Source organism: Cryptotermes secundus, unplaced genomic scaffold (assembly GCF_002891405.2).
Source record: "Cryptotermes secundus unplaced genomic scaffold, Csec_1.0 scaffold1242, whole genome shotgun sequence".
Lineage (NCBI taxonomy): Eukaryota > Metazoa > Arthropoda > Insecta > Blattodea > Kalotermitidae > Cryptotermes > Cryptotermes secundus.
In genome coordinates, this window is record NW_019739237.1 from 558,795 (window position 1) to 581,741 (window position 22,947).

Sequence of the window (22,947 nt, forward strand, 5' to 3'; positions counted from 1 at the left end):
CCATTGGTCATTCTAAGAAATATATATATATACACATGTGTCCTATTCCGAGGGTTTTCCGAGATAGAGCTATTTCACTGTACAGTTGACTGTACACTGTACAGACGAGCAACACGCCATGTCCTCACACGAGTTGCGAAGTGCACTGATGGTGACGGTGGAATTTTCGAAAATGTATTACACTAGGTAAACTGTACCAACTTTGTCACTTGTAACAATAAATACCGGTATTAGAAACAGCACGTAATATCACTTTCTTATCAACAATTTTGGAACTAAACTAACGCCGGGACTTTAGTCCTCAAGCGAACTATATCGACCGAGCTACCGCCGCTTGTCGGCGAAGTTAGTGCCAACTGTAGCTGATAGAGGGGTGTCGCGTGGTCAGCGCAACGAATTCCCACGACCGTTAATTTCGGTTTTCTAAACGGGAGCCACTAATTTTCCATTCAATCAGCTCCTTAATTATCCTCACGAGGCTGAGTGGACCCCGTTCCAGACCCATTACTTCTCAGAAAATAGCTCTGGGAATCGAACCCGGACTTCTGGATCTGTAGCCAGAAACTCTGACCACTAGACCACAGAGGAGGTCGACCGATACTATGACCTCCCAGAATGTTGACCTTTCCTCCTGGGACACCTTGTAGGCTACAGTTCTGCTGTATCGCGTTACGACAATCTCGAACAAGCCGCTGACTAGTGTGGGTTCTTATCTCCATTTTCCCATCTCCTACCTGCGTTCACCATTTCGTGGGACTCTATTAATAACAAGCAAAACTGAACAATTGTCCTCAGTTGAGCGAGGGGAGAAAATGTCTGGATGTTGCCGAAAAACTAAACTCACTTCCCGACTCTGTAATCGGCCAAGTTGACGGACAGAGGTGAAGTACTAAAACTTAACAGATCGACTCTGACTTCTGACTAACTTAATGGACCCGAGTTCTTCTTGAGAGGCCACCAGTCGCCAAGCTACTTAAAAATTCTCCAAAACTTTTTATCTGAAATTTCGCAAAAGCCCTCCACTGGCCCCTAACCTGAGCCACATGAATCCAGTACATATTACCCTTTCATATTTCTCTAAAATCCATTTAAATATTGAGGCGTGTAGACCGGTTGCTAGGCAACGACCGCTAAATTATCGGCTGTGCAATAGCCGCTGCTAAGTAATGGCTCTGTAAATAACGGCCGTAGCTAGATAATGGCCGCAACAGACACGCAAGCAACAATAGAAGATTTGTTGGAAACGGTGTTCTCTGTGCTGTCCGTTCCGAGATTAAATAACGAGACGTAACTGTTATTAGAGTGTCGGGTCTTGAGACAGCAGTTAGAAGAGTGAGAGGTACATGGCCGTCAACCTGGCAGTTAGTCAGTTGGAGCAGTGACTGAGTTGTGAGGCAGTCGCCAGTTAGTAAGGACGTGAATGGAAGCTGAATAAGCTACGGCGTTGGAAGCCGTTACCAGAAAACAGCCCGTGAAAATACAGCAGACTGAGAAGACTTAGTGCCTGCTGTAGTGAATTTCATTGTGGGAATTAGTGATTGCGCTATAGTTATGATCTATGTGTGTTCAATAAATCAAATTACAGTCTATAGTCACTTATCCGCGTGACAGTATTATTCTCGAACTACGTCTAGGTCTTCACTGTAGACTCTTTCCTTCCGGCCTTCCCACCAATAACCTACATCCATTCTTCTCATGCGTACTATATGCCATACACTTCTCATCCATTTTAATTACATCGGCGGAGAATATATATGTTATGAAGTTACAAAAACGGAGGTTATGATAATGTGCTGCCTGATAAGGGCTATCATACAGTTCAGGAGTCGGAATGTAGACAAATACAGAGCAAAGTAGAATGATTATTAGCAATGGAGAACTTAAAAAGCTCGAAGAAAAATCTTGTTCAGTTCTACTACGTCCATCGTGAACCTCGCATGAATTCACTCGGAACTCAACCCGATGCTCTGCAGTGTGTATTCAGCGCCTAACCGCCTAAGCTCAGGAAAAGCCTAGATGGAGCATGTAGTATAATTTTAGTTAAATGAATCTACTTCGGTCCGGTCTAGAAAACCGAGATTAACGACCGTTGGGATCCGTTGCGCTCACCACGCAACACTCTCTGTCCGAGAAAGTTGGCACTAACTTCGCCGACAAGCGGCGGTCGCTCGGTCGGTATTGTTCGCTTGCGGACTACAGCCACGGAGTTTGTTTTGCTTTGTAATCTACTTTAACACCGGTCACGGTAGCCGAGCGGCCTAAGATATGAAATGTCTTCCCTCGCTCGGAAGGAGGGATCGTTGGTTCGAATACAAGTCAGGGCACGGATGTTTAGTGTTTGTGTGTGCGTGTGTGCGTTTTTCTGTGTTTGTGTACAGGTAGAGGCCTTGCGACGAGCTGATCACCCGCCTACCAAGTCCTACAGAACGTCTAAGATCTAGTGAACCGAAGTGAAACGGAAAGTTTCATGGAGGTAGGCCAAGGCCAAAATTGGGGCTCTAGCGCCAAAAGAAAAAAAAATTCTGCTTTAGCTGTCCTTCATGCCCTTTCGATATGAAATTAAGGCATTTAATTCTATATAACATATTAAGTAAGTAAGAAAGTCAAGGAAATAAAACTTCTTATGGAAAAGAAAATAATCGTTCAGATAATCGAGAAATGCCATGCCTTTTTACTGAACCCAAAGACGTCATACGGTGACAATGAGACTCTTTCACTTGATCCTACCCTTAAGCAGCCTTATCCAGTATTTCATCACATTTTCTCGATGCCCTTACTCAAATTCTTAGGTTAGTACCTTGGCTGAACCATCACTACTTCTTGAAAGTTGTTTCCAGTTCATCCGCCGTCCGACCATCCGATAGTTTATGTAATGACAGCATCTCAAAGCGTACCACAAACTACTCCTTGATCTATCTACTGTTAACCCGCTTCCACATCAGGAATCTACTGGAGAAAGTCAGTAAATAGGTCACAAATGGATATAAAACGTAAAGCATGTGATATTCTAACGTGAAAAAATTATTTCTCGACATATCCTCCACCAACATTAATACATTTGTCCCATCGCTTTATCAGTGAGTCGAAACCCTCAGCTTAGAAGTTTTTCGACTGTTCTCTCGGACACTTCTGCAACTCCTTTCAACTTCTTCGTCATCAGCGAAATATTTTTCAACTAGGTTTTCTTTTTCAGACCAAACAGATGGAAGTCACACTTTCCACTGTCAACAGGAAATATTTCTTTATGAATATCATTTGCTTTGAACCCTTTTGCACATAAAAAACGTATAAATGAAAGCTGCTCTTCGGTGTTACACTCCTGAAGAATGGTCGCCATTTTGACTACTAATACCAGCCTCTGAATATGCGTATGGGCGTCTGCTACCTAGACTTTCACTCCTGAAGAATGATCGCCATTTTGACTACTGATACCAGCCTCTGAATATACGTATGGGCGTCTGCTACCTAGACTTTCATGAAACTTGACTGTGCTGCTACATAGTGATACATATAAAACATATTACAGCTGTTTACTTCCATTTGTGACCTATTTACTGCCTCTTCCTCATATTAATGTTCCTACTTCTTGGCAGCGGGGCACGCGGTAGCGTAGTGGTTGAGGGGCTACGCTAGAAGCCAGAAGGTCGCGGCTTCACGTCCCGATGAAGTCACTGGATTTTTTTCAGTTGACCCAATCCTTCCAGCCCTGGGGTTTACTCAGCCTCTAACAGAAATGAGTACCAGGAATTAATTAAATAATTTTCCTGGGGAGTAAAGCGCGGCCGGCGCGTAAGGCTGACAACTTACCACCATCTTTGAGCCGATTGTCTAGATAATGTGGGACCCTCAACGTCTCACAACCCTATGGGCCTTCACGGCCTGGTACAGGGATAGCTTTACTTTTTTTTTTTTACTTCTTGGCAGCACGGTCCTTATAACCAACCATTGGCCGTTTACCTAAATTTCTCATTCAAAATTCATCTTTATGTTTTCTGACAAAACAGCGTCTTCAGAGGGGAAGTTATCCTCACGCCTAGCTCTCAATGTGCATTGGCAGGCTGCTATCTAGGTACCCCGTGCCGTTCAACATGTCCAGCCAGGATGATTCTCTCAGTAGATAATGGTCCCAATGACATAGGCCTCCTCTTAATTAGGATATGCAGATCTGACAACAGCGGTAAAAGGTTTCAGTCCAAAGGGATACAAATTTGGTAGAAGAAATTATTTTAATTGGGATTAAATAAGTGGACAAGAATATTAAAAATAATTATTTAATTACAGCTATTCTATAATTACATCAAAGGAACACAATTTAATTATTACATATACACATTATTTTTGGTATATATAAAATGTCCCACCAAACATTAAGAAGTATACTCTGTCTAAAACATCATTTAGGTTGCGTCATATTTTCGGAAGGCAACCTTACGGGAGAAAATTCCCGTCGTGTGTCTTAGGCACACAATATGAAGCATCCATATTTATGAAAGCAAGCCACAGTACAAATTATTTGTTAACAAGAATCGAAGAGCCTCAAGACGGGCTACCATTGCCTGAGAGTAAGGTTGGCAAGAGCGTATGCTTTGTCTGCAGCAGCTTTGAGGGTACTTCATATATTAAGTAAGAATATAGATGAAGAATTCTGTGTTAAGGAATCTCCGGCGGGGGGGGGATTTTGGTTCTCATTTTTCACTAAAATGAATTCGAGCAATTTTATTTTGATAACATCACAATCTGGATCGATATTTCATGACGTTCTAACCACAAATATGTTTTACATACAGCGTGAACCTAATACAGAGGTTTCAATTTATGACGCTGCGGACGTAGAGAGCGAGCCATCGAAGACGGTTCATTCCAAGCATGTTAGCAGCGTTATAAATTGAACACTCTGTATATAACAAACTATGACCATACATACATCTGAAGGATACGGATACACCATATGGAATTCAGGCATTTGTTAACGGTGACTGAGTAGAATCATGAATAAGATTCTCTGGTCAAGAATTTGAAACATAGAACTACTAAATAAGATATCGGAAAATAAAATAATAAAATATTTATTTTTCATAATTTATCGTGCCGTAGTATGTGACAATTCACATTAAATTTAATACGTAATTTTGGGGGAATGTTTTAAAAAGTTTTGAAAATCTGCAATTTCTTTTCATAAACATGAATGAATGAAAGTCAACAATTTTGTTCTTTACAATTCAGTACCTTTCTATATGTAAGGCACACAAAACTTTTAACAAAATTAGGCAATTTCGGGCATCTGTATGAAGATATCTACACTTTTCTTTGCTTCAAGTCAAAAATTTATCGTACAGAAATACTAAATTATATTTCAGTTAGTGAAATCGAAACAGCGATTTTGAAAGTACAATATAATACAGTCTGTGTTTCTAGAACTGGTCCTTCTCAACAGAATGCGCAGTGGATTCTGTCAAATCCACTAACTGACATGAAGGCCGCGCCATAGCTCAAGCGGTTAGTCGCTGGCTTCCCACCGCGGCTGCCCGGATTCGATCCCGGGTCTGGTCAAGTGGAATCTGTGGTGAACAAAGTGGCGCTGGGGTGGGATTTCTCCGAGTACTTCGGTTTCCCCTGCCAATCTCCATTCCACCAAATTCTCCATCATCATAATCACCCAGGGCAGGTGCAATAGGCCAATCAGTGGCCGCCGTGCCGAGTGGACCCAGCTGGACTCCACCCCCACTAAGCGAATTAGAAAAGGTCTGATATGGACATTACAGGTTTTGTGTAGATTATATCAGAGGTTTCTTGTTGCGGTGAGTCACCTTCCCTTCCTCCTACAAAGCAGCTGCAACCACTGCCATACTTGTAACTCAGAAGCCAGATCTAACAGGACAGTCTGCTGTTTACAGCCATGAAAATAAATTGCTTCCTAACTTATGTATTCGGATTAGTTTTAAAAGAGAATTATCCTGGTTGTCTTTAATTATCCTAAATAATAAATATATTTTATTATTTTAATGATTTGGGATAATAAAATGTTATCCTACTTACACGTAGACATAATTTTATTTGATATTATTACTGCTCCATATTTTAATATATAGAATTGTCACCTTCCCGCGTTGGGCCCAGAGTTTCCGAAGTATAGATCAGTATCTCTGAGATCCATGTTTAGCAACTGGTTCTTCGGCTCAATACATGAAATCGTTGTTTCACAGTTAGACAATTTTATTACACTATTTTTAATTTTTAAGAAAGAAAAAAACGAAATTACTTTTAAACATTTGGAAAAAATATTTTAAAACATTTTACACGAAATTTTACATCCCCCTTTGCAGCCCTGTGCGATATATCTGTTGATTAAAAATTATCAAAGTGACAATTTTGTTTATTAATATCTTCATTTTCTACGTATGCCAACAATTATTTTAATCTAAATATGCATACTGTGCACACCGGAAAATATTAAATGCGAAACAAGTAGAGTGAGGACACCTTAACTCCCCAATAGTAATTGCTTGAGTTATATATATATACAGTATATATATAATTATGTACTGTAAAGTACACAGTTTCTTGCCGATTTTGAAATTAGAGTTTTTAAACGAATCACTTGTGACCAATTTAATGACAGATTAACACAACGAATTTCGATTGCGTTTACTGGCACAATTTCCTTAAATCCACTTCATATTTTCCATGAGTTATCTGTTTTGAGTTATAATTTTACATAACGAAAAGATTAGGGATTTTCTTTGACGATGTAGACGGACAGAAATAAACCCGCGCTCTGCGAATTATAATAGTTTTAGAGACTGTAAAATAGCCAGACTTTCAGTAACCATATATATATATATATATATATAACATTTCCTAACAGAGTAATATGTTTCATAAATTTTAAGACTTTTGAAGCAGATATTTTATATCGTTGGGGTATTTAATTTGGTATGTCAATATTTATGGTTTAATTTACACACTTCAATCCTTGCAGCTGCCCTATGATCCTAAGGTGGACTCAGACTCTAACAGAAATGAGTACCAGAAATCTTCCTGGGGTAAAGGGTAGCCGGAGCGTAAGGCTGACAACCTCACCGCCATCTGTGGGGAGATTATATAGAAAATGTGCGAGCCTCGACCTCTCACATTGGCCTCCACGGCTCGTTACAGGGATAGCCTTACCTTTAATATTGCAGTATAAAATGTATCATAAGATGCCGTAATACGTACTGTAGGCTCTTACATCCATTGCAAATGAGTGAACAAAGTAATTATATTTATGTCGTTTAAAATCAATTTGAATGGCTTACATACAATCACAGGTATATAGTTTCCACTACGAATACGAGAAATTGACATTCCTGTACACTAAACAATGGTTGCATTATTTAATTATTAGTTAAATGCTAACTTACGTGAAATCTATTTGAATATTAGTAATTTATATATCATAGAACTTAATAATACTTGCGACTAGAAATGTAGTACTTTAAAATGCCAATTAAATAGTTTATAAATGAAGAACTTTCTTCACTATAAGAATAAATGTTTTCCTTTGTACAATTTAAGCATTGTAATCTGTTTATCTATACATGAAGATAACAATCTCGCTTAACCCTACAAGTGCCGAGTGTCGAAAATTTCGACTCTTACAAATGTTGCTACGTTTTGTAGCATGTGACATCTATTGGCATCTTATTATAACTACGTAGTCGAGAAACATATGGAGCGATCTTTTTCACAAATCTGAAGTTAATAAGGACTTCATATGCATATATAATGTAACGTCAGCTCCTTTCGTGCGAAGAGTTCGTGGGGACTCCGTTGGAGACGCCACTTGACGGCTTGTATGAGCGCTGAATGCTGACAGCAGAATATGATAACGAATGGCGCGGCACGTTGAGATAAGAAATAAAAATAAACGTTGTTGAATTTTCAAAGGACGCTACACCAGAACATATATATACATATATATAATTGAATTATTAATTTAGCAATTTCTTTAAGTTGATGTTTGTATACAATAATACTAGCGCTTGTGGAGTTAAAGTTATGCAAAAATTCTTAAACTTCAGAAATCATTATGAGAATTATGAAACATGTCACATATTTTGGAATGCTCTTTCGTTGTCTAATTAAAACAAAATACAGCACTTTTATTCCTCTGTATATTGGAATAAGGTTTTTTAGTTTTTTACCAAATACGAGAAACTGGCATCCGATCTTAATGCCCTCCTTGCCCTTACCGTTGACCTCATGATTTTCCATCATTTGCTGGAACTCTCGAAATTTAAAGCCAACCATTAAAATCATTCGTTCATTTTCCTGGGTTTGGAAGGAATATTCTTTGACGAAACTTTTCAGTAACTTCTCATTAGTAATTTATCTTCAGTTGAAAACTTCTGTAATACATTTACATTGTTTAATCCTGAGAACACGCCTTTTTCTTATCTGTGGACTCAATGAGGGACAGTTAAGTGTAACAGTGATCCAAGATGATTTTTTCGGTTTGCAGAAAGCACATGATTTGAAAGCTGGAGCGTCGGTTTCATCTTCTTCCTCAGGTTCCCTGCGTCCTGTCCTACGTCGGCGTGGATTCCTGGGTATATAAAACGAATTACATTGCCCATAACAAAAACGGTTGATGACCGTCCGTGTAAGGCATCCATCCTCACGAATTCTCTGCACCAATGGTTCGGTTTTACACCAATCACGCTTCAGATATTCCTTCTTAGTAACCATGAGAGCATTCTTGCCAGATTTGAGAAGTTTGTCTCCACTGTAACCACCCAATTCCGCCAAAATATCGTGTGAACTATGCGGGAAAGTTTCGTTACTTTTCTTCAGAAGAGATTCTAATCCAATGGTATGAGTTTTACGTGATGCTCCCAGTTGTCGGCTGACGAACTTCCGGGCACCGGAATTGTTCAGCTGTTGTCGAAAATCATATTCAGAATCCTTTTCTGAGACGTTGTCTTCTTGCTCAGATATTTCGATATCTTCTAAAGCGTTTTGTCCAAGGTAACGCCTCTCCTCCCTGCTAATATTTTCTTTTCGTGCAGCCAAAAGTCTTTCCACTTCTTGAGTATTAATGATTTCTAATATGGAGTCCATATCAGTTGCCGACTCATGGTTGTTCTCTGCGTGTGCTGCCACGATGGACGCCAAGCCGAGCCACATGTAAGCCATTGCGCATGCGTGAAGCCATATATTTCCTGACTGATGGTTGTGAATCGCCATTTTCTGAAACAAGGTAAAATTGATTCATGAAGTCTTAATGTTAATGGAAACTTCTTACCCATCATTAAATGTTATTAGAATGGTCAAACCAAGGTATACAGCACGCGTAGGAGAAATATATGTACACATTTTTATAGGAGAACCTGAAGGAAGTGGGCCACATATACCGCAAAGGAATATCCCACTAACAATGAAAAGTATATAGATTTATGACAGGGCTTTTTGATTTGTTATGTTGGTACTGGTTACATGTCTCAGCCTACTGTGTACTACTAGTTGAGGGTCGACAAGTTGGGCTGTAGTTATCAGAGCAATGCAGTGCAGTGCAGTGCAGTCGGAAGCAGGAGGTAGGCATGTCCGTAAACAATAACTATCTTCTGATTCGATACGCATTAAGGAAAATGAATTGTGCATATCGCTTGACTTAAGGTTAAAGAACACAGAATGAACTCCGGCCATGACACCTTATATAGACTTAGAATATATACCAAAAAAATTTATCGTAATACGTATGTTGTATTTTAGCGTCCTGTTGCACTGATTTTCGTCCATGATATGTATGCCGTGTCCGTCTTGTAGTGCACTCAATTTCACAACACCCGCAGCCAGAAAGGGAACACACATCACGAGACACGATATACACGGAGTATAAGAGGAACGACTCCCATAGTGGAGGAACCATGCGCGGGTTTGAATTGGGACACATAAGATGAATATCTTAACAAGATTTTAGTGTATAACAATTTATTATAATTGACAAATATTTTTAAATATTTTTTAAATAATTTTACAATGACATAATGGCAAGCAATCCAATAGATTAACGTAAATGGAGCACCTGATGATGGCACTATGTTGCCGAAACATGTTGTGAAGTGACAGGTGAAATTGAGTGCACTACAAGACGGACGCGGCATAAATATCATGGACGTAATACGTACAAGTATGTTTGTTGCCAGAAGGCAACAGAATGAATTTCAGCTTTGGTTGTACGACAGATCATGGAATATCTTTCTTATATCATCATCATCATCATCATCATCATCAGTAATCTGTCAAGACGACAGGTCCACAGTCTCTTCCAAAATAATTCCTCCATATAATGCGATCTAGAGCTTTCTCCTTCAAATGACAGTATCCTCTTCTGTCTCCAAGGTCATCCAGCATCTTCTTACGTCTTCTTCCTCGTCTTCTTGTCACTTCTATCCGCCCCTCTATCTTTCCTTCGATAACTTCTTTTAGAAGGCAGTTTCTGCGTAAAACATAACGAATCCAATTAGCCTTCCGTTTTCTTATTTCGTGTAGGATATTCCTCTGCTCACTGACTCTAATTAACACTTCTTCATTTCTCATTTTTTTTATATTCCATATAAATTTGTTGTTATTACTGTCATTATTATAATTAATTCTAGAGATTATGTTTAAATTTACGTAATCTTTATCTTTTTAAATGTTCTGTTATATATTTACTTGGTTGTTGCTTTGTGCCGATGTGTTTGCTTGTGTTGTGATCACTTTGTGTTGGTGCTGGCTCTGCAATGGACCTGTGGATGCTGAGTTCAGCGCGTAAATAAATACAGAATTTGATTAAATTAAACTATTAAGTATCTAGCATGGTGATCTAGCTTTAATACTCTAAGTTCCTGGCTACAGATCCTGAGATCCGGGTTCGATATCCGGCGCTATCATATTTTTCTGAGAAGTAATGGGTCTGGAATGGGGGCCAATCAGCCTCGTGAGTATAAATGAGGAGCCATTTCAAGGAAATAGCGGCTCCGGTCTAGAAAACCGAAATTAACGGCCGTGGGGATTCGTTGCGCTGACCACGCGACACCCTCTATCCGCTAAAGTTGGCACTAACTTCACCGACAAGCGGCGGTCGCTCTGTCGGTGTAGTTCGCTTGCGGACTCAAGCAACGGAGTTTGGTTTTTGTTTGTAGATCCGTGGCTATGTAACGACCGTAAAATAAGCAACTTTACAACTGCCGTTACTAGGCAGAGGCCCGTGAACAGCAACAGAGGAACGGCATCTTATATGCGGTCTTTATCACAAAATTTTCAGAAAGTTTTCCAGGAAATTATAATAAAATTAATTAGATACAGGTGTGACATAGCCCTAAATATTATCTCCAGGTGATATGAAGTACAGTTTTCTCGAAATTTCATCATAGTAACACAATGTTAATTTTGTAATTCATGGACGCTATTATGAACAGAGATTTAGAAATGCTGACAATGCGACAAATGTCACGGATCCGATCTGTGTTGGCACACTGCAGTACACTGAATTGCACTGCACTGAACTGACCACGAGTGCACTATGCTAAACTACACAAGTCGCTGACCTACAGTACACTACACTACATTACACCACACCACACTATACAACACTAAAGCACACTACACTAAAGCGCACGCGGTAGCGTAGTTGGTTGATGCACTATGCTACAAATTTGAAAGTCGTGGGTTCAATTCCTGATGAGGTCATTGGATTTTTTTTTTTCAATTTACTTAATCCTTCCATCCGCAATATGGTCCCGGGGTCGACTCAGCCTCTAACAGAAATGAGTACCAGGAATCTTTCTTGGGGTAAAGCGTGGCCGGCCCTCGAGGCTGAGAACCTCACCGCCGATTGTCTAGAAAATGCGGGAGCCTCGACGTCTCACAACCGTGTGGATCTCCACGTCCTGATACAGGGATCGCTTTACCTTTACCTTCTTGCTTAAGTGTTGGGAAGTGACTATCTGTATAGATGGCAGAACACACGCGAAACAGACACTGCTGTTCAGAACGAGCGCTTGTGAACTACGCTCTGAGTTGAGGAGGACATCCGCTAGTATCAAAGGAATGCATCCATGAAACTTGGGTGCAATCACTGCTCATTGTCGACACTTGCCCTCTTGATGGGTGACGTCACGTGACTTCTATCTATATATATAAGGGCCATAAGGGCGTAAGTACCACTCGACAATAAGAAATCACTTCCCTTATTATGTAGACTAAAGGTCAGTGGCTCCTTACCTTAAATTCTAGACTCCATCATAGATTTTTCTTATTTCAGGGAAAAATTAATTGTACCTTGAGGACGTTTGAACTCATTTATAATTTACTTACCCAGACGTGTCCATCTCTTAGTTTTGTATTCAAAACGTTATATTTTGATTAGAGTACTGAGGGATAAAAGTGTGAATTCGAAATAATATTAATTTAATCTAATTATTTATTTACTTAGGTGTTTACTTAACAACATAAGGGCCAGTTATGAAATTAAAATTTAACTTCGAAATTTAAATATTTTAACGTTCAAATTATTACGCAAACTGAAGTGGATAATGTACAAGAATTCGCCTGGAGGTTGAACACTACACTGCGCTTCTCGTGTGTGGGTGTTAGTTGTCGTTCAGTTGTCTCTGTGTCTTGTTACTGGGTGTTTATGACAGTGAATTATAAGAGTCTTTTGGAGGTTGGTGCGCCTCGTTGTATGCAGATTTCAAGGACAGGTTTGTTGTCGTTGTCCGTTGTTTACTGGAATGGTTGTTCGCGTTTTGTGATTGGGGACTGTCTTAATTTACGTCTCCTACATATAGCCCAGGTAGCTTAGTTGATGTAGCCTACAGGCTGGACCGCGGGGGAACTGGAGTAAGCTTTCCGAAAGGGGCAACAGATGCCCTTCCGCAGCCTGCAGACAGGCTAAGGGAGGGGGTGGACTCCTATCCAAATGGTAACTTGGGTTCCCTCCACGGTGGTAAAGCGACCGAGAAGTAAATCCATACACCCATTCGCACATCCATCCACCCACCCCCGACTGGTGGCTCAGTCTGCAGCCACCTGCTCACGCTGGTTCCTCGCTCGCGGATTTTTCTATCCTGAAGCTGGAGGTGATATGTTCCTCCGAAACGTCGGCTCACACAAGACATACACGGCGCCACATCCCACAAGAAGGCATTCTTCAAAGAAAATATTATTGATGTGTTGTCCTTAGGCCACTCATCTCTTGACAGTTCATTGCATGTCTCCGTGTAGAGACATACAGTAGGACGGGGGGGGGGTGATATTCACACCCATTCATGATTCTTCTTGGTTCTTACATATTCATTCAAGGTTGAATTGTCTGTACCGTGTCTGACACATCTTTAGCGGTGCGTCATGCACAGACATTGACACGTATCATTGTAAGGCCATTAAAACCTTAACGAGAGACATCTTGGACCTGCGCAGATGTGGTGCGTAATAACAAATAGAAAAAATAGGCCAGAAGATTTTTTAATTAATTTCATCTGACCTTGACTAATTATTTTTAAGGACGTTAAAGATAAAATATAAAGGAAAAAGTCCGAGGGGTCGGAATTTGAATCCCGGTAGGGTCTAAAATTTTCTTCTACTTACGTCGTCCAGATCGTCCCCGAGGCCCACCCACCTTCCTAGCCAATGAGTACCGGGGGTAAAGAGGCCGGGGTGTGAAGCTGACCATTTACCTCCATCTAGTGCCGATGTCAAAAAATGCGTATTCGTACATACATTCCACTATAAGCTTTCATGACGTAGTGCTTAATTAGTTAAGAACAGAGAAAAATTTACCACATTTTATTTAAAATGTACTGTGGGAACCAAAATCTGTATATCATGAATTTTTTGAATTCAGGAAACTTATTTCCCGCACGGTTGCCTACTTAATTTATCATAAACTCCCCCCAAAATATTTGAAGATACTGTTATCATAAAATCCTTTCAAAAACCCTCACATTATTGTGTTGAGCTGTGCGCTTACGTAGCAGGTTGGCAATCATTGTGTCTCCTGAAGTCTCGCGTTTTCTCGTCTCGTAAGGCTCTGTGTGTAGGAGTGGAGCCACCTGTTGAGCAGAGCTTGAATCATTTCTTTGTTTTGAGATTGAGTGCCCCAGCTGTAACATTAAATCAATATTGACCTTCCTCAAGGTTTGTGTCATTTGTCATTTGAGTCATCTGTGGTTTGTCTCAATACATATTTACAAGCGGCCCGTTTTAAAATTTGTTGTTGAAGTGTCGTTGTTATTTATAGCATCAACAGATTTCGACCATAACCTTTAAAGTGAAAAAGAAACGTATGACGTGGAATAATGACTGTAACTATGTCTGAAGCTTCATTGATGTTACGTCATTATCAGATAGTGACGTAGATCCTTGCGTCATCATTAGAAAATTACTTTATACTAGTTGGAATATAAGATAGGAACATAAATCCCTATACCAGAGGTCTCGCTGAATACAGGATTTTTTTAAAGGTTGCCTACTCTGTGATGTAGTGGTCAGAGGTCCGGGTTCGATTCCGGCGCTACCGGATTTTCTGAGAAGTAGTGGGTGAGGAACGGGGTTCACTCACCCTCATGAAGATAACTGAGGAGCTACGTGACTGGAAACGTAGCGGCTCCGGTCTAGAAAAACGAAATTAACGGCTGTGGAGATCCGTTGCCCTGACCACGCGACATCCTCTATCCGCTAAAGTTGGCATTAACTTCGTTGGCAAGCGATAGTCGCTCGGTCGATAAGTTCACTTGCGGGCTAAAATCACAGAGTTTGTTTGGGTACTCAGTGTATGACGTACCATCGTAGAGGCCGTTAGCTTCCTTACTTCGTATTATGTTTGCCTAGAATCGAATTCCGACCCTTGAAGTCTCCTCAGCCTCTACAAGATTGATGTATCTTGAGTTATGATATCTTGTACTGTATTTTGGTAGGTGCATACCGGTGTTTCGAAAAAAACTTTCGCCTCCATCTTCAGGTTAGAATTCAAAATGAAATAAAGGAGCAAGTTTGTCGAAAACCTTGGNGTATTTAATTTCACGCAATATATGTAAGACAAAATGTTTATTGTTTCAAAAATAAATTGTATTCCTGTTAAAAAAAATTAAAAGTACTTACATTTTAAAACTATTTACTTATTTTGTGTTCCTCTGGACTGTATATTTTTTGTTGTTTTGTTGCCGTGGTACAGATATATGTACAATTTCTGGATGTTTTAGTTTCATCCTGCAGTCCCTACAGGGATTCAAACCAAGGTCCTCTGGAGCACAAGTCTAAGGGGGAGGTGCCCATTTAAAATCTCGACCGAAATTAAATTTGAGGAACTGAGGATAATATAAAACACTTCATGATATAACCCTTTTCGTGGTAAGACGTTCTAAATTTACCACAACATTTTGTTTATAACAATAAATAAATTTTGATGTCTCTCCTTCAAACGTTATTTCCTTAAAAATATTCCATAGAAACAAATGATAAACACGTAATATTGTTTCTCTTGGACAGATGAACAAATGAAATTGGTTAATTTTGCTGTTACATGCGTGGGTTCGATTCTAAGCCAACAACTTTCCCCCTTCTTTCCTCCTTAAGAACGGGTCCCTAAAGACAATGAATACGTAACCTTCATTTATTGTGTAGTAACCGTGGTAAAGAAACATGTTTTGAAGGTTGAAAAACGACACACGTTGTCGACTGAGTACCGGACTGTGTCATCTCTGCTTTTGGGTACAAATAATATTCTGTATTTTCCTGATACTCCGTATTATTTTCTACTATCTCCACACTTCCATAAGTTAAGCTTACTAGTAATTGTGATATTTCGAACTGTGGTTTACTATAAATCGCATGTAAAAAACAGTTGTTTCCATAATTTCAGACCCAGTTCCCCAAAGTATTGTGTTGATAGACATAGTACACTCTAGTACTGAGCCGACGTTGTGTATGAGTCCAAGAACCTGGATATTTGCGTGTAAGTAGACACCAGCATCAACAAAACATATTCCTTGTTTCAGATCAGGCTCTTCTATAAGCGCACGAATGCAAAAAGGAAAGAAAACTAATACTGATAGAAGGGGAAATGAAGAAGAAAGAAAAGTGAATAAAATATGTGGGAATGGGGAAGAAGGAATGAATGAAGTAGAGTAAAAATAATCATTACCGAATCTTCGAAATGTGGACACCAAAAAGAAATCCTCGGAAATCCCCGTACAATTAAAGAGACTGCAACAATAACAACGTGGAAAAATGGATTCCTATAATCACGGATCTCTCCAGACTTCTAGATGACATGACAGTAGACGTGTTGGGATGGATCGTAGTGTCGTAGGTTGCGAGAAGGGTGGAAGCTATTCAGGTCTGTGCCTATTTGAAGTCTTTATTTCTGGAGGTGTTGAACCCACGAGTTCAAATACTGTGCTGTTAATTAAATTCAGATTCACATTAAAAAACAAACAAACTTCCTGGTTTTAGTCCGCAATAGAACTATACCGACCGAGCGACCGCCGATTGTCGGCAAAGTTAGTGCCAACTTTAGCGGATAGAGGGTGTCGCGTGGTCAGCGCAATGAATCCCCATGGCCGGTAATCTCGGTTTTGTAGACCGGAGCCGCCGTTTCCTTGATATAGCTCCTAAATTATCTTCACGAGGCTGAGTGGACTCCGTTCCAGACCCACTACTTCTCGGAAAATCTGGTAGCGCCGGGAATCGAACTCGGATCTCTGGATCTCTAGCCAGGAACTCTGACCACTATACCACGGAGGCAGTCCAAATTCACATAAAGTTATATTAAATTTGAATAGTTAAAATGGTAAAGGTAAAGCTGTCCCTGTAACAAGCCGTGAAGGCCCGTAGGGGTGTGAGAAGTCGAGGTTCTCACATTTTCTAGACAATCGGCTCACAGATGGCAGTAAGGTTGTCAGCCTTACGCGCCAGCCGCCCTTTACCTCCCAGGAAGATTCCTGGTATTCATTTCTGTTAGAGAATGAGTCGGTCCCAGGGCCATAGTGCGGCTGGAAGGATTAGTTCAAATGAAAAATTCAGTGACCTCATCGGGATTCGATCCCGCGACCTTCCGCTTTGTAGCATAGTGTCTCAACCAACATGAATATGGCACAAAATTTAAGTACATATATTTATCGGTTTCCAGAAATCGAAGTCAATAAGAAAGAACTAACCTCAATCACTGGGCAACTGTCATTGATGTTAGCTTTTTCTAAGGGAACCAAATGAGTAGGTATCTTCCCCCAACATGGGGACGGAAAGAGATCCATTTTCCGAAACGTCATGTTTTTTTATTTTATAGAATACCGGACTATGGAAAAAATTTCAAAGCGCCAGTAATTCTGATTTTCTAGGAAGTCACCTGAATTTGTGTCCACACTGTATAGTATGCAGTATGCCATAAGGGCTAACCTCTTCTATACTAGGATCATCAGTGTTAACATTTTTCCGATATATTTCATTTCAGAATTTATATTGACTCTAAAAGAGACTGCTAACAGTAAATTTAAAGCTGTCCCCGCCCATAATTAAATAACTACCACGCCATGAAGACGTGTAAATCCACCAGTATTTAATTTGGAACTGGCTGGAAGTGAGTTTTCAGCTTTACGCCCCGACCGCTTTAGCCCCGGACAATAGAACCAGTACACACTTACTAGGAGGCTGTGTTTATCCCAGAACCGTCATGGGCGCTGTACAGAAAAGAGATCTCTTGCGCATGCGCGTCAATCGAGCTCTAATTCGCCGGTTTTCCACCTGTAACCTAGTCACTAAACCGACTGAGCTATGTAGGCTCCGAAAACCCGTGTCCATTGGGACAGAAGCGATGGAATTGGACATTTAAATTCCAACAATTCGGTTCCAGCTATTGCTGTAAGCACAGAATACCTCAATAGATACTACAGGGTTCTGACGATGGTGTATAACACACAGAGATACTTTGTTTTCGGACTTTGTCCATCGTCCGGATTCTAAATAACTAAGTTATTTAACTTAGTTATTTAGAATAGAATATCTCGTATCGATTTTATACCAGAATCGACAGATCGATTTCGGGACTTAACCGGAAGTGAGAGACTTTTTGTCTGTAGATTAGAATTCGTTGTAAGTTAAAATTAATGTGATTTTGAATAACGTTATGCTATGTGTTAAAATGTTGCAGTTGCCTACTAAGAAATATTTTCTCCTTAACCCATTGACATACACTGACGACTGATATAGTCCATTCCGACTGTGTTATTTAATCTGAATATTTTAAAAGGCATTGGATGAAAGTCGAAGCAGTTAATTTCAAGGGCAATACATGTAATAAAGTTGTACGGAGATTTTATTATTCATATTTTCCTAGTGGGTTGCATTAGGACGTTGTTAGCAGCGGTAAGTTCTGGACTTGTATTTGGGAGATATTGTGTTCGAATCTTAGCTGGGATATTGATTATCCTGACTCATGTATTTTCTGGTTTTATTTATTTCATAAAAACAAATGCTGTGATAGCAGCTCAGCCAGCTATCGCTTTTTTCGTAAACCCTTTCCAGTTTATCATTAATCTGTCATCAGACTGAGGTTATGTTGTCTTCGATATAGTGAGTGTCTTGAAATAATCCATCAAAATATCTCGTTAAAAATAAGGACACTTATAAGAAAGCGAACACAAAGTAAATAAAAGGTAAAGCAATCCCTGTAACAGGCCGTGGAGGTCAATACGTTTGTGAGACGTCGAGGCTCCCACATTTTCTAGACAATCGCCCCACAGATGGCGGTGATGTTGTCTGCCTTACGCGCCGGCCGCCCTTTAACCCCCAGGAATATTCCAGGTACTCATTTCTGTTAGATTCTGAATCTACACCAGGGTCATAGTGCGGCTGGAAGGATTAGGTAAATTGAAAACTCTAATGGCGTCATCGGGAATTGAATCCGCGACCTTCCGGCTTGTAGCTTATTGAAGAAAATTCACACACCGACGAAAATGTAAGATGAAACTGCACTGACACTATTAGTAACTGGCAAGTGTTCAGTAAAGTTGAGTTGGTGTAGATAGTGGGTTGCGGGCTGGATGACCAAGGTTCGATTTCTGGCCGGGAAAAACGTTACTTTTCTTCTCCATAATATCTGGACCGGCTCTGAGTCTGAGCTAGTCTCTTATAAAATGGGTCTCGGGGGTTGTTTTCCCTCAGGTTGAAGCGGTAGGGGCATGAATGTGACCACTTCCCTCCATCTAGTGTCAAGGTTCAGAATACCTCTGAGCTCCAAAATATATTCAAGGCGGGATACTTAATTCGTTAAGGTCGGGAGGATTGATGTTTGTTATAAAGGCTTTTTTATTTCCTTGGCACTACAGCCCCCGTGGGCCTAGGCCTACCTCCATGAACTTCTCCGTTCACTTCGGTTTTTCGAGATCTTACACATACGGTAGGACTCCTTGGGCGAGTGATCAGCTCATCGCAAGGCCTCTACCTGTACACAAACACAGAAAAACGCACACAAACATCCATGCCCTCAGTGGGATTCGAACCCACGATCTCGGCTTCCGAGCGAGCGAAGACAGTGCATGCCTTAGACCGCTCGGCTACCGTGACCGTCTTATAAAGGCTTGGTGTGACGTAAATAATAAACACCTTCACATTTAAGTGACAATTTTATCAAGAAAACTGGACATTAACTTCGCCGACTATCGGCGGTCGCTCGGTAGATATGGTTCGCTTCCGGACTAAAGGCCACGGAGTTTCTTTCTATCAATAAAAGCAGCAGAAATCGTTCCAAACTTTGACTTATTAAGAACTGTAAGTGGGTGTGTCATATACCGCAATCTTAACGACAAAAACGCGCGAAAGATTAACAGTCTATTGAATTTTATGCCCCCACAGAGGCGATTATGAATATTTTTTTTTCTGAGAAATGACATTGTATAGTCTGTTACATTTTTGCTCGTATATCGGAGGAAAACGCGTGTCAGGCCTTGATAAATACGAAACAAGCAACGTTCTACTCATTGGAACTGAAAGTTATCCCTGTGTTTAACTACTGATGATATTATAAAGGCGTATGGGGGAGTGGATGTATAGATCCACACTTTCTTGACCTCGGCACTAGTTGGAGGTGAATGGTCAGTTTCACGCTCCGGACGCTTTACTCCCGGGAAAGAGCCCCTGGTACCTATTCTATAGGTGGTTGGGTGGACCCCAGAGCCGGTCTAGACGAAATGGAGAAGTGAAAATTTTTACCCTACCGGGACTCGAATTCCAACCTCTCTCTCGTCCAGCCCGTAGCCAGTCGCTATACCGACTACTACTCCCAAGTTACTAGGCGACAAAATAAAACATTGAGTTGAGTGAATTGTTACATAAATGTCTATGAAGTTATTTCTTCATAATCCGAAATGTGATATTTATTTTAACACCAAACAAATATCACACCAATTTAAACAATATTCTACTTCAGTGCTGTCCAACGTTCTTATGTACTCGGGCACAATTCACTGATGCCTATGGAGGTGCGGGCGCCACCACACACTACTACTAGTACTTCTACTACTACTACTACTACTACTANCCAGGTAAATAAATTTTATTGACATGCGAAAAGGGGATGCTGACTTCAAATATTTAATAAATATTATTTTGCAACCTACCAAATAGGTTCCGAGAAATGTATCTTTATGAACTCTCTTCACAGTACAATTCCAGTAGGGACCGTTTCCACGAATATTTATGCGGAACCACTGTTAAGGCATGTGACTGTGTGGAAACAGCTACAACAAATCAGTGATTCGCTAAGACTCAACTACGAACTTCCCGTGTAAATGAAACCTAATATGACATCTGCTTTCAAACTTTCTATTCAAAATATTATATTATTTAGAAATAGCTAGTTATTCCCTGTATGAATTTAGTATCGAATATCGTAGTTTACTCTTCAGCGCTCTTATTTCGTAGTCGACGAATTTCCGTTTCGAATCATGACCCGATAATCAAATATTATGGTACATATATCCTGATTTTCCTCAGTATCTACCGGCAAATTACGGGCAGGTATCTCGAGTTGGATAACGCAGATAAGCTCCCTGTCACGTGATTAATAACTCTTCATTCGTGTAATAAATCTGGAGGCATAGAGATTATGTACCTAACCAAATGTCATTAAATTAACAAAAAAATGTTTAAAATGCGACAAAAATAAACATGTTTCTCCAAGTTGTGTCTCTATTTTTATGTGTTTCATCATATAGCTAGTGAAATACCAACAGAGTACTGAACAGGAAATCTCATTTCCTCCTGTATGCCTTTCCCATACAACATGATATCGAATGGTGTTTCGAATCCGACGTTTAAAGCCATCTCCAAAGATTAACACGCACAAATATGCAATTGTAAACCTTCACTGTTTTATGTCATACTGCATTTTTTAAAGATATCCCTGTAAGAGGCCGTGGAGGCCCATAGGATTTTGAGACGTCGAGGCTCCCACATTTTTCTCTAGACAGTCGCCTCGCAGATGGCGGTGAGATTTTCAGCCTTACGAGTCGAACCCCAGGAAGGTTGCTGGCACTCATTTCTGTTAGAGGCTGAGTCGACCCCTGGGCCATAATACGGCCGGAAAGTTTACGTCAACTGGAAAATCCAATGACTTCATCCGGAATCGAACCCGCGACCTCCAGGCTTGTAGCATAGTGCCTCAACCAACTACGATACCGCATGCCCCTTATAACACACATTACATGTTCATATTAAAGTAATATCAATACTCACAGAATAGACACGATATAGTGAAACAGTACTCTTCACTTGTCTATGACCAAATGCACGTTCTATATTCATGCAATGTGTTAATTCTTAAGAATTCCTTTCTATGGTTATGTGCAATTGCGCAATTCCAGAGCTTTCATTTGAACATTATGTCACTTTTTATATACATAGCATAAATATATATTTTATGTAAAGTATTACCTATTACAGGCATATAATACACACGTATATATAATTTATATAGATGTTAATTGCTGTCAGGTAGAGTTAATTTTTCCCTACGCTTGATTAAGCACGACGCCATCAAGGTGTATGGAGAAATGTATGTAAAGTTCCACGCATTCTCTACTAGTTGCGGACGAGCGGTCAGCTTCACCCCCCAGCCTCTTCATCCCCCGGGAAATAGCGTACATTACCCACCGGACTGCGGGCTGGTTGGGCCCCAGAACCGATCTGGACAAGATTGTGAAGAAAAATGCCCCCCTTGGGGATTCGAACCACTTTCCTCCTTCGTGCAGTCGCTATATTGACAGAGCAACCATATTCCCTTGTATGGCTGTAAATGACGTGTTCAAGAAGTTTCTGATTGTATTTTAAAACATATGAAGAACAGAACTGATATGGAATGTTAGCATCCAGTGCTAAGATGAGCGTGTTGTCAACACTTCGTTAAAGCGCCTACCTGCAGATGTCAGGATGTGCAGGAGTTGCAGCCAGTCTGCTTCCTCTCCAGTCGCCTTGATGACAGTCACTGTCCAGATCATCTCCTGCTTCTCCTTACAGGACTCGCGAGGCACCGCCAGCGACACTGTTTCTCGAGCGGGAGTCTCGTAAACTACATCACACACAGCCAATGGTAAAAACATTACATGTAAAGTACTTCCACTCTACGAACTACGATACGTCATACCTCGTGTAGGCAACTTTACAGGAAAAATGTCTGTGTAATTATAATTTAATTCCCCACCGGCGCAAGAGTCCCGGAAATATGTTGAAAATAGAATTTAATAACTTACTAATGATCACGTGACTCTGTACGTCATTAATTGCCGATGACGTATGGTTGTTCCCATAGTAGATAGAGTATATATGTATGAAGAGATTCTCTTATGAGATGTGACGCCATTTAGTCTAGTAGAAGTTTACCGACATTTCGCATGAATATATTTCTTCCATCTACAGAGCCGAAGAAAAATT

At 40.3% G+C, this 22,947-nt stretch overlaps 1 protein-coding gene across 3 annotated transcripts; it reads right to left on the reverse strand.

Moving 5' to 3' along the window:
• Positions 1 to 170: 170 nt before the first annotated feature.
• On the reverse strand, positions 171 to 22,493 carry LOC111871825. Of its 3 annotated transcripts, XM_023865192.2 has the most exons (4): positions 22,433 to 22,486; positions 13,968 to 14,126; positions 8,338 to 9,228; positions 171 to 182 (listed from the first exon to the last, which is right to left on the reverse strand). In XM_023865192.2, exons 2-3 carry the CDS (start codon positions 14,010 to 14,012, stop codon positions 8,374 to 8,376), a joined length of 900 nt encoding a protein of 299 aa, XP_023720960.1. In that variant the 5' UTR covers positions 14,013 to 14,126; positions 22,433 to 22,486; the 3' UTR covers positions 171 to 182; positions 8,338 to 8,373. The 3 variants fall into 3 exon arrangements, with proteins under 3 accessions (XP_023720960.1, XP_033610316.1, XP_023720961.1); XM_033754425.1 differs by lacking the exon at positions 171 to 182 and having other exon boundaries at positions 7,097 to 9,228; XM_023865193.2 differs by lacking the exons at positions 171 to 182; positions 13,968 to 14,126 and having other exon boundaries at positions 7,097 to 9,228; positions 22,433 to 22,493.
• Between the last annotated feature and the right edge of the window lie 454 nt (positions 22,494 to 22,947).

What these genes read in the sequence shown, in the direction of transcription:
- LOC111871825 (XM_023865192.2), bottom strand. Translation starts at nt 14,012, where the DNA reads ATGATTGCCAACCTGCTACGTAAGCGCACAGCTCAACACAATAAT. An exon ending in GCACAGCTCAACACAATAAT is followed by an intron (nt 9,229 to 13,967) that starts GTGAGGGTTTTT and finishes ACCTTGTTTCAG; the next exon opens with AAAATGGCGATTCACAACCA.